The sequence below is a fragment of the Egretta garzetta genome, unplaced genomic scaffold (assembly GCF_000687185.1).
Source record: "Egretta garzetta isolate BGI_Z169 unplaced genomic scaffold, ASM68718v1 scaffold601, whole genome shotgun sequence".
Classification (NCBI taxonomy): Eukaryota; Metazoa; Chordata; class Aves; order Pelecaniformes; family Ardeidae; genus Egretta; species Egretta garzetta.
In genome coordinates, this window is record NW_009258540.1 from 193,707 (window position 1) to 206,897 (window position 13,191).

The 13,191-nt window shown below is 35.8% G+C and overlaps 1 protein-coding gene across 1 annotated transcript in view; it reads left to right on the forward strand.

The window, feature by feature from the left end:
- CSMD1 (CUB and Sushi multiple domains 1) overlaps positions 1-13,191 on the forward strand; it is a gene marked incomplete at its 5' end in the record, with an annotated part of 480,927 nt that overhangs the window by 193,310 nt on the left and 274,426 nt on the right. Inside the window, 2 exons of the mRNA XM_009646490.1 lie at positions 1,054-1,269; positions 3,949-4,137. Of these exons, the coding sequence (XP_009644785.1) occupies positions 1,054-1,269; positions 3,949-4,137 (405 nt within the window). The remainder of the gene's footprint in view (positions 1-1,053; positions 1,270-3,948; positions 4,138-13,191) is intronic.

Genomic DNA, 13,191 nt, shown 5'->3' on the forward strand with positions numbered 1-13,191 from the left:
AAGAGAAACATTCTTTTAAAGGTTACCAGAGGAAATGTGTTTTAGTCTCTCTCAGAAAAATGAGCAGAAAGTAGAAGAGGTAAAATATATGAAAAAAACAGTTACTTGTTAAACAGCACTAAATTTTTCAGTGAAAGCTGTCAGGAAGTTGTTGATAAATCTTCTCCATTATTAAGCTGGAAGAAGATTTGATCTGTGTGTTAGTAACCTTAGATTTCAGACTCAAGTCATTATGGCCAAAAATTATATATCTTTATGTTATATATACAGTAGAGTAACGTTTGGATGCACAGGTAAGTTTGGCAGCTTATCTGTTGGGGAAATGTGTGGGGAAAAAAAAAAAAAAATCCTAGGAAGTACTAATGGTGCTTTGCATACCACTGAATCAAAACATAACTTCTTATGGACTGGATTTTTGTTTAAAACTCATGTCATTTTACACGTAAAATATATGAGAAAACTTCCCAAGAAGAATGTTGTTCCCCACAGTATATAATTGTATTAGAAAACTGTAATTGAAAACTTAATTCATTGCTGGACTGGAAGTTGGCAACTGAAAAAACAGTTGTGACTTCTGTAAAGGACTGGTCCCAGAAAACTTTTGTGTAAAAAAAAAGAAGTGTATTGGAGGAAATGCAAAAATAAAATATGAATACAATATTTTAGCCAGTTATTACAGTATGTCTTCTTGTTTAATAGTGAGATCATGGTAGAGATTATAAATAAAAGAGGCAAACAGGAACTTGAATAAAATCTGTACAATACAAATTTTATATTTTCAGAGTCTTGTATACAAATAACAGTGAATCCCATCAATACTTTTATGGGAGATATTGATTTATGGTGAGCTAAACAAACATCCACACTGCACATATTGATTGGTTGAGCCTATGTGCTTTCTGAAAGTTTTCTCTGAATTTCAGGTTTTGATTCTGTATATGACTTTTTCTAAAAATCTTTCCATATAATGTAAGATTTCATTTCTGTGTCACCTGTGTAGTAAAAACTTCCCATTAAATGTTTTTCTGTTCCCCCTTTTTGATATTTTTAAAGGTGTACAGCTGTTTTTTCATACCTTTCACCTTGAGAGCTCTCATGACTATTTGCTCATCGCTGAAGATGGCAGCTTCACAGAACCAGTAGCCAGGTTAACTGGCTCGGTCTTACCCCCTACAGTTAAAGCTGGCCTCTTTGGAAATTTTACTGCACAGCTTCGATTTATATCTGATTTTTCAATTTCTTACGAAGGCTTCAACATAACATTTTCAGGTAAGAAATTCCATTCTGCTAAATATCCAGAAACTGTTTCCAGATAATATTTTTACTTGTAGATAGCAGAAACGTTATGAAGCACCAGCAAAAAAAGTAATAGAAGTTGTATAGTCTCTGTCATAGAAAACTGCCTAAGATTTATAAAGGGTGGCTAACAGATTGAGAAGGATGTTGGTGATGTGACTGCTTTAAGGAGAGCTTTTCCCTGTTCTCAGAGAACCATCAACGGTATGAAAAAGAAGTTTAGAGAAAAATTAAGGGGAAAAAAAGTACATAGAAGGTACTGCTTCAGAAGAAAGAAACTAACCGGTGCTATTTTACTAGAAGAAGTATAGAAACTGTAAAAATGCAGTAGTGTGCTAATTCAGAGGCACAGAGGAGTCTAAATTGAAGACTGATTTTGGAATAGAAAATGTATATATAAAAATAAAACAAAGGATTTATTAGCTCTAGATGTATGAAGAAGTTCTGATAATTTTTACAAATTCCTCTTTCAGATAATTGAAAAATTTAAGTTACTGCTTCTTATGTACAGTCTTCTAAAACTAGATGACATATAAAACACATTTGTCAATAATTTTCTTTGCCTATCTCTATTACTGGAATGTAGATTATTTGCAGATACGCATATGAATGCATCAACCACTAGTTGAGGTGCTAACGCACATGGATATTCTGTAGAAGTACGTAAGGAACTCATATATCCAACTCTCTTGCATCATTTTTCAAGAACTGCAAAACAATTTTTTTTTTTTTTTGAGATCTGGTAAAGTTTACAGATGAACATACTATTTATGAATAGTGTATCTCATTTAGATGTTTATTTAAAAAAGAAAAAAACCCACCTCACTGATTAGCGCGATAGTGTTGGATTTACTCATATCAAGTGCTGTATTACATTCGTTCTGGATACTTTGGACTAACCGAATTAAGAGTCAGCAGTTTTGCAAGTTTGGAAAGTAAATGTGCATATTAAATGATATCCCTGATATTTTGAGTTATTTATAAATAAACTAGTAGAGGGCTAGGTAACTTAAGAAAAATACACAAAATATCATTTTGAGGGGGGAAATTGTAGAGTAACAAAATAGACAGATCACAGAGTTTTTCAAACACAAGCAAAGGTGTATGCCCTATCTAGAATTGATGTACACATAGCCATCATATGCCATCATTTATATTACTAAATATTTTGAGAAAAATAATCTTACGACACAAATGGGTGAGTCAGTTTTCTTATTTTCACACAATCAGAAGCTATTTCTCCATAGTAAGAAGCATTCAGTGAGAAGACCTTAACCTGTTTTGAATGTCATCTAACACAGAAGTTTGTCAGGAAAATTCCCAGGTGCTTAAAGGTCTGTCACAGGGTATCTCCATGTCTACCTCAGCCTTTCTTGTGCGGAGCAGAGGCAGTAGAACACGTGTTTTCAAAACTTAAAACTTAAAACTTTTGCCAGCAGAAACTGGTGTGATTTATAGATTCCTTCTACTATTCAGGACCTTCCCACAAGGCAGTTACTATAGGGAAGGATTTCTTTATTTTATTCAGTAAGTCAGCTGTTTAAACAGTCATTCAGAAACTTTGGGTTAGTTTCTTCCCCTGAAAAAATGGACTGTCTTCCTCTAACTATGTGGATTTGATGCTACCTTCCACCAACCTCTTTACCTTACAACAAGGTAAATTTTTTAGAAAATGGCTTTTCTTACCAGTTATTAGAAGTGTCTTTCTTCTAAGTGATCTCTTGGGTCATTTGGATCATATTCTAAAGATCAGACTTTTTGGGTTAGACTTAAAAGTTTATCTTTTTCAACATGTTTTCTCAAACAATGATCAGTAGTGAGTATCTAAAGAAGAAAAAACCCCACAAAATAGAACAAACGTACAGTGATACTTCCCCAGCATACTCTGTGAGGATGAGAGAATGTGTGGCTCACACATTTCCTGAGTTCAATGTAGTCCCTCTGTGTGTAACAGCCCTGATTTTTTTCCTATTAATTTGTTCTGACTCCACCTGAGTTATTCATGATGCATAGTTATAAAAGAGACAAAAAAATTAGGCACTTGAGACTTCTTTTATATATGTATATTTGTTTTCAGTTGGGTGACACCTGTAGGCTTTCTAAAAGGCGTGCAAATAGAGATTGCCTGATTAAGAGTGTAGCGTTACTTGGGGAACTCAAGCACACTTTCTGAAAATATGGTCATATGTCTTTTCATTCACCTGAGCCTTTGATTGACTTTTTGTAAGATTTTCTTTGTTACATAATGGTTTTTTTTGTTTTTTTTTTTTTTTTTTTAACTGTTAGTCTCACTTATAAAGCTCTTTGGCAATTCAGATGAAATGAACCAAGGATTATATACAAAGGATGTAATTAAACACAATTATACTAAACCACTTACAGTACAAGCTGATTACAGTCCTTGAAATTAGGAAGATAAATGTAGTGTGGGTGGGACACAACAGATACATAATCACTGTATATATAGCCATAATAGACATGTAGAAACAGTATTGGGTTTTAGTAGAGAACACAACTCTGAAATACATGTTTTCCAAGTGATTCACCATGACACAATGCAACTAATTTGGTAAGTTTTTTTTTTTTTTTTTCCACATGGACAACTTATACAATTTATTTATATATTTATATATTATGTTTTACTGTTTACAGAATATGATCTGGAGCCATGTGATGATCCTGGTGTTCCTGCCTTCAGTAGGAGAATTGGTTTTCATTTTGGTGTTGGAGATTCCTTGATCTTTTCTTGTTTCCCCGGATATCGCCTGGAAGGTGCTAATAAACTCACCTGCCTGGGAGGTGGTCGGCGTGTATGGAGTGCACCTCTGCCAAGGTGTGTGGGTAGGTGGTCACATGCTTTCATTTCATTCATCAAATCGTTAATTGAACATGGCATGTGTCAGAGTACTGGGCAGAGAATAAAGTGCTTGGGTTGAAAGATTGATCCCCAAGCTGTACAAACTTTAAAGTCAGTGCTAGATATAAATAATGCATGTCTCTTTTCTGAGAAAAGAAAAATAAGAAAGCAGACTAGTTAGTATTGTGATAGAAAATAAGACTAAAATGTCTTCTGAGATAAAATGTAAATCTAATTATTGAACTGTATGTTTGCCATAATTAAGATATAAATTTCTTACTTGGTCTTTCAGGGTAAAGAAACAATATTAGTGCTTTTAAGTGACAATAGCATTTGTTAGAGTCCCCCGTCTGGTTTTAAGGGTGGTTTTTTCATATTGTATTTTTATTCCTGTAACCCTATTCTTTTTTACAGTTTATAAATTATAAATTGTATTACAGAGTGGTAAACTGTAATTTTCAAAACTAATGTGCTGTTGTTAAAAATAAGTAGCTATGAGCTCAAATTGAGTGAACAGTTCTTTTCTGGGAAAACCCGTGGGTCTGCATTTTATAGAATTTGTACTGTTGCTATATTTGATTTGTGAAATGGTTTTATCACTACCATGTGAAGTGAATCTGGTCAGGTACTATTGAAATAATGCTTCTGAAATGTCAAATAGTCCCACACACCTCTAAATGGATTTTCGTAAGAGGGTTCTTGTTTATAATATGATTTTATTTCATTAAGGTGGAAACTCAGCTTTGGCTTATTTCTTTCGTTTTGTTGTAAAGGGTTGTATTTCTATATCCGAAAAAACTCGTATCACCTACGTTGTAAATGCAGATAAGATACATATATATATTGTTTATGGAAAAATGTAAACCATTTCTAATTTTGTTTTAAAAACCTGAGCTTATTTAACCTATGATGAGAGAGAAGCCAATATCATATGGTGTTTGCCATACATTTGGAAATTCTAGATTTAAGTCTTAGGCTATTTTCAGCTTGATTTGTCTTAGGAGTATCACTGGCTTCTTAACACTGTTTGTCTACAAGTGTTGGCTAATCACGTGTGCACCATCCTATATCATAGAATCACAGAATCATAGAATAGCCCAAGCTGGAAAGGACCTCAAAAGATCGACTAGTCTAACCTTTTGTATTGGAAAGGGAGCCTAGATGAGATTATCTAGCACCCTATCAAATTACATCTTGAAAACTACAGCAATGAGGACTCTACCACATCCCTGGGAATGTTGTTCCAGTGACTGCTCTCATTGTAAATTTCCTTCTTATATTGGGAGCAACTTGTACCTGTTGTCCCTTGTCTTCTCCATGTAGCTTCTTGTGATGAGAGAGCCTTTGTTCTCTTTGTACTCTCTAAGTACTGGAATACTGTGATGAGGCCCACCCTGAGCCTTCTCTTCTCCAGGGAGAAGAGACCTAACTCCTTCAGTCCATATTGATTTAAAGTGTACAGATTTCACTAAAATAATATTCACATACTCACTTTGAACACAGCATTTTATTTTTCCTAAGTGTTCAGCTGTTCTATAGCTGTCCGTATGTGTGAACGGAACATTAGCTCCTTATTTCTCTGTTCTTGAAAAAAAAAAGGCTGTTAATTGTACATTATTACAATACTTAATAAGTAATACAATGACCATTAGCTTTATCAAGGTATTATTAAACTGAAAATAAAAACTCTTGCTACTGCATGTTGCTTAACTGTTGCTAGTTTAAAAAGTTCCTTAAGTAGCTGATTTTAATACAGTCAGCATATTTATGTATTTAGTACCTATATAATTTATAGGAAGCAAACTGGAATGAATAAAAATTATATTAATATAAAACATTTTCTAAACAAATCACTGATATATTTTAAGGACTGACAGAAGAAAGGTAGGTCTTTTAGGAAGAAAAGTGTTTCAGCCTAATAAAGATATCTATGAATGCTATTATATTCTGCGGATTAATATCAAAGTGCAAAGTACTTTAAAAATATGATTCTGTGTCTGATGTCTTAAAAAAAATAGATGAAATATAGAAAGGGAAAAGTACTTGTGTATTTAAATAATGGTAGGCTCTGTCTCAAAAAAAAAAAAACCCAAACCCAAAAAAATAGACAAAAAAGAGCCCCCCAAACACAGTCTTAGAAGACTGTAGATGACTGGATATTATGACAAATTACTAGAAGACACAAAGTGGTATTAAAGTGGGAGGTTACCAATTCATTATCTAACTCCTCAGAGGACAGCTATGCATCCATCACCAGCTGTCATAGAATCATAGAATCATAGAATGTTTTGGGTTGGAAGGGACCCCTAGAGGTCATCTAGTCCAACCCCCCCGCAGGAGCAGGGACACCGCTAACTAGAGCGGCTGCTCAGAGCCCCATCCAACCTGGCCTTGAATGTTTCCAGGGATGGGGCCTCCACTACCTCTCTGGGCAACCTGTTCCATGTACCAGGGATTTAACTGGTACCAGTACTATGGGTTGTGAGCAGGCATTCTTAGACTTGCAGATATTTTATAGTGGATGGGATTTAGATTCATATCCAAACATATAAATTTGACTCTTTACAATGTCAGTGCATACTTGTATCTAACTATAGATAGTTACCTCAATAAAGTCAGTAGAAAGCCTAGATTTAGATATGTATTTTACAGTGAGATGAATCAGTCTTTGGGCACCGTTTAGATGTGTAAATAGAGGAACTGCTTCTATTTATTTATTCACTGATTTATTTCTAATCAATCATTGACAAAAAGGTGTCCCACTTGGCCTGCTCGTTCCTAGTGTCTCGCCTCAACATCTTTATTGTTCCTTTATCATATACCTTGTTAGCGCATGTATGAAGCCTTGTGGCCAAGAGGTCAGTTCCAGAACCAAAGTACTTCTGTAATCCAGCACGTAACACCTTTGGTTACCTGCATTTATGTTTCGTTGGACCTAGTTTGAATTCTTATTTCTACTACATACTTGTGTGCTATTATTTCTCTATTCTGAGATAATCTAATCTCTGAAAAGTTAATTGATACTGCCTGTAGTATACATGGAAAGATGGTATGTTTTAGGAGGGATTCCTAGACTTTCTAGACAAAGATCTGTGGATTAGGGTTTACAGGTACAAAAATTCGATCTTGAAATCACTTGTAGTTTCTGAGAAATGCATTTAGTGAATCCTTCGGACTTTCGAGGTTCCTTTGAGGAGGATCTCTGTACCACGTAAGCAAAACCTGCCTTGATAGTATCATGCTGCAATTTAGCCAAAACAGGGGGAAAATTGCAGCCACTTTTAATATGATGTTGACTAAAAATTCAGATAAATTCTAGACCTGTCTTCATAACCAAGCCTTGCAAGAAGAAAGGCAAAAACCTTCCCTTGTGGTAGATGGTGTGTAAGGGGGATCCCAGCAGTCCACTTTTATGTAAGAGCCAGTTGGTTGTTGGAGTAAGAAATGTTTGTTACTGCTTCTCTAGTTTAATTTTGAAAGTGCCAAAGAATCAGTAAAATGTATTAGGAAGGAATACATATGTATTTAAATGTATTTAGTATACTAGTGAGTGAATATGTATGCTAACAGTTGTGACGACACTGGAAAAATAAGAAAATACTCTTTACTGACATCTTTAAACATGAAGAATTAATTTAAAGTTGACAACATGCACTAAAAGAATAATCTGCCAATCTTTATGCACACTGTAATAGTGTAAGGAAACAAAAGCTAATATGTATTCATTTTATGTAAGCTTTCTTTTTTTCCAATGTATTTTTTACTACCTTTAAAGTATTATTATTTGGAAAGTTATCTGTGTGTGTTCCCAAATTCATTAGTTATCATTTTTACATATGAATTTAGAGATATTTGTTGGAATAAGAGAAAATTAAATTAATATTGTTCAGTTTATATTGTTTGAAAAATTGAATAATTCTTATGAAGTTCCATATATACTAAGAATTATGCTAGAATGATAAGCTAGAATGATAGTTGAAGATTTTATTCAAAATTACCATGTTGTAAACCTTACTTCATAAAATGGAAATTTTTGGTTTATATTATGCATTTTCATGTTTGAATATGTGCTCTATTTGCTGCTCACTTTTATTCATATGCCATTTGAATATAGATTTTGAACCATTATTGTTTACAGAACATTTATTTTTCAGTTATGTGCAGCCAACATTCATATGAACAAAGATGCTCAACCACAAAAAAACCCTCAAAAAGTTACATTTTCAATATGTAAATTCAATACGAAATTGTTTGCCTACTTGCATTTCATTTCAGTACTTGTCACCAGACATACATTTAATTTTCTTAGAAGAGGAATCAAAATGCATGTCTGCACTATACTAAGTAGCAAGAAAATCTATACTAATAATTTCCCATAAAAAATAGTATCTTATTTGATATATGGAATCTTCAAGAAGTTATAGGTCTTGGGAAATGCAGGATATTTTCCCATTTGAGGTTGTTAGGGGTTTTTTTGTTTGGTGTTCACTCGTTCTGATGGGCCTCTCTGTGTTCCATTCAAACACGTTTATTTTAGTTCAGATATCCTATAGTTGTATTGATCTGCAGGAATACTGCTACCTTCTACTGAAGAAAAGAGACATTTTATATTGTCATGTATGTCTTGTTTTTTAAAGTGGTTTTATCTTCTAAAAAGCCTTTCCTACATAATGTACAGTAATAAGAGATTCATACACAGCATCTTGAAAATTACTTCATCACCACCATAATGTGGATGACATGTTGCAAAGATTACCAAAGTGTCAATAATTAGCTTAATGAAATATCAGCCATTGAATTAGCCATGAATTTATAGGACTAATGTAACCACTTAATGTGCCAGACACAGATACACCTGTATATTCTCCCAAGCATAGTTTAGAGATACATATCCAGTCCTATGTATACCTGATAAGTTTATAATTCATATAGAAAGGAAATTTATTTACTGAGAGCTCAACATTTCCTTTTTGTTCTTATTATGTTCATTTTTGAATAAATTTATAAACGGGTTCTAAGAAATCTGTCATTAATTCCGTGTATAAGACCCCACTTCCTAATTGATCAAGACAGCCTTTTAAAAATTATGCATAGACAACTAGCACTTATCCAAAACAATATATCTAAATAGCTCTTTTATCAGTGTCTATGAAACAAATTTGGTCTCTAAGAATGTAGCAGACTAAAGATATTTATAATGCAACTAAGACAAATACAAGGAAAGAAACTGCTAAGCAGCTGAACGAAACAGTGAGTGCCCTTCAGTTCAAGCTGCTTTCATATAATTTTTTCTCATCAGCAAGAATGTTTACAGAGGTCCCATTTCTTGTTGCCATGGCACCTAAGACATTAAGGGTGAAGATATCCTCTTAACCTTGCATAGAAGTTCACACAAAGACTACTTCTTTCTCAAAAGAGTGAAGAAACTACTTGTCCTGAAATCTGCTGGGTTTAGAATGTACATTCAGAAGTTAAATCTAGTCTCAACTCAGTGGCACAAATTCCTAAGTACATTACTGGGTTCAATAGCCTCTCGATTACTTATTCCTCATTATCATTTCTACACTGACCAAACTCATCTACATTATATACACGCCAACCTTTATATATCAACAAGAACTTTTTGGTCCTTCTAGGACACATGGTAATACATACTTTCATGATTCTCTTAATCACATTCAGGATGAAAACCCTTCACATTTAATTGCATTTAATTTGTAAAATAAACATTCACACAAGCACTGATTTGTATCACAGAATAGTACCCAGTTTCATCTGCAGGTGAAAAAAACAACAAACCAACGGGGTTTCCAAAGATATTGCCATTCACTATTCTCCATCCAAGTAAATAATTTCAAGGGCTTCCTCCTGGGTTCATCTCCAACATGTTCTGAAATTTTCCTGTCAGAGAACCATTTGTGCCTTTCCACCAGTTCTTCTCCTTTGAAGAGTTATTTTCCAGGAAAGGCAAAAGCAGAGCTTGGGAGATCTGGTTAGCCTAACATCATGATCCTGGCATTTTTAGTCCAAGACTTTGAAATCCATAGGGACTGCGTTATCATAATTTTCACTGGCCTTCTCTCCATGCTGTGCAGGTAGATGGTCTTACCCTGAACTTCAGAGTTCTTTATCTGAGTGCCTGGAAGTTGATTTGCTCTCAGAATAAGGCAGCATCCCTTCTTCTTCACAGCAAAAAGACACCACCAAGTCTATCTGCAAATTCAGATAGACATTCACAAACAGGTGTCCTTGTAAATCATATTTCCCCTTAGAAATCCCCTAGGATTGATCCTTTGCTCTCTTGCCTTTTCAGTTAGAATGATTTTAATGTTTATCTCAGCTGTGCACCTCAAGTAGTTATGCAGTATTTTGTTCCAGCTTATCACAGAGTTTTGAAGACTCTAGGCAGAGTTTCCCTTTGGGTTATCACTCCATTTCTAAATGTGTTCTCCAGTTGGATCTTTCCCTCCTGACTAGAAAGCAGTTTGTGCCTACAGCCACCTATTTGCTACTATTTGATGAAAAGAGCTTTACTATTAACAATTTAAAAGTGTGGAGATGATTCAGGCCCTTAGGGCTGACTCCCTTTGCACTGTTTAAAGAACAGACATGATCAGCAACCATGATGGCGTCAGAATTCCCCCATCTCGGAAAATTAAAACTTTTCTTTTTCTCTTTTTTTTTTTCTCTTAAAGCTATGCTTCTCCTATGGAAGCGACTCCCCAAATCTTAGCTGTCTGGTGAATTCTGATGTGGCCTGTTGGGAAGATCCCTTCCCTGCACCTCTTTATAGCAACTGTAGAAACACTGTGACTGCCAAACTCCTCACGAAGAATTTCACATTCTACATCAAATTGTTTAAAAGAAAGGTAGTGGGGTCATCCATAAAGAAATCTCATTTCCTGTAAGAGCTTCCTCAAAAGCACTCAACAATGATGGCTTCACTGTCAAATGTGCTAGTAGTTGGTATCTGCAGATGAGATACTTCAATCTCTTTTCACACAAGAGTACTAACTGTTTCCCATCTTTCCAGACACAGTGATTGCATTTGGAAGAGCTATCCTGTGGTCTTTACTTAGCTAGTGACTCGCTCCTGCAAATATCCTACAGTAAGGCTGTTCTACAGTTACCCACAGTATAAAGGACATAGACAGTCTTTTGAAAGAAAAAAAACTAGCTGGCTACCTTTATGTAACTCTTCTTCAAGATATGTTGTCTAAATGTACATTCACAGTGTCCTCTTTTACTCCTCTCCTCAAAATTTACTCTAACTGAGATGAATGCGGGGGCGGGGTGAGAGAGAATAACACTCTGCTACTTTGCTATTTTGTGTGATGCACAGAATTAATAGAATTAGGAGCACATTTCTATAGATAATGTCAAGGTAAAAATACCCTCCTAGCAATTCTGGCACAGGATTCTGGAAAATAAACGTGTACAGGGCCTTGAAGAAGAAATGTCACTAAAATAAACTGTAGCTTTAGGTTTAAGAGTACTGATATTTGCGTCTGGTTTTTTACTATTCTGAAACAGCTTGTCACCTATAAGGTTGTTAACATTATCATCTGACACATTACTGTAAATGGCATATTTGTCTATATGTTGTACGTTTAATTTCCCAGATTTACTTCTGAATAATTACCATTTAAAATTGCTGGGTTTGTGTTTGTTGGTATGCTTGTGTGTGGGTAAAAACCAAGCTACTGGAGTACAGATAAGCTTCTCCTGATTATCTTTTGTCTAGTTGACATTTGAAAACAGAAAACAATTTTTTTTTCCACTCACTGACATCTCATCCTGTGTTATTATTCATTGTTTTGTTATTATTGCTTCAATTATTATTCCAGTGTTTTCCAGAAAAAATGTATTTTTTTAAAAAACGTGTTTGATAATTAGTTGTGGTTATGATGGCTTATTGACACAACTTCCACATATATAATTCATTGCCATTATGTTGCTTACTTTTACATAGTTGCAAATATATGTATACATTTATACTTATTTCATGGCTGCGTGAACAAAATTCCCCAAGAGTGTGGATACATATTCTTCTCACTTTCTCCTTCCAGCAATACCTCTTTTTTCCCTGTCTATAATTGCACAATTCGATTACAGTTTCATTTACATTTCACAGTTGACTACTTTTTCCTGAGGAGAAAGCCCAGCGTTTGGTGAGTTGGTCCCCCTAGAGTACAGATCCGACAGTAAAGCTCCTAGGCAGTCATGCACTTCTGCACATCCCTAAAACTCTGTGAATCTCAGAAGCCTGGTGAATATCGAGGTTCAGAAATTAGGTGGAAAAACTCCTTAGTCTCTTGAATCTCTCTGATTCTGGGGCTAATGTTTTCATCTTGAGTGTGCTCACCAGGCACATGGAGGACAATCAGGGGATCAGGCCCAGTCAGCATGGGTTCATGAAGGGAAGGTCTTGCCTAACCAACCTGATTACCTTCTACGACCAGGTGACGCGCATGGTAGATGAGGGAAAGGCTGTGGATGTTGTATACCTGGACTTCAGCAAAGCCTTCGACACAGTCTCCCATAGCATTCTCCTGGAGAAGCTGGCAGCTCATGGCCTAGATGGATATACTCTTCGCTGGGTTAAAAACTGGCTGGGTGGCCGAGCCCAGAGAGTGGTGGTGAATGGAACTAAGTCCAGTTGGCGGCCGGTCACAAGCGGTGTCCCCCAGGGCTCAGTTCTGGGGCCAGTCTTGTTTAATATCTTTATCAATGACCTGGATGAGGGGATTGAGTGTGCCCTCAGGAAATTTGCAGACGACACCAAACTGGGTGGTAGTGTTGATCTGCTTGAGGGGAGGAGGGCTCTGCAGAGAGACCTGGACAGGCTGGATCGATGGGCCGAGGCCAACTGCATGAGGTTCAACAAGGCCAAGTGCCGGGTCCTGCACTTTGGTCACAACAACCCCATGCAGCGCTACAGGCTTGGGGAAGAGTGGCTGGAAAGCTGCCTGGTGGAAAAGGACCTGGGGGTACTGGTTGACAGCCAGCTGAATATGAGCCAGCAGTGTGCCCAGGTG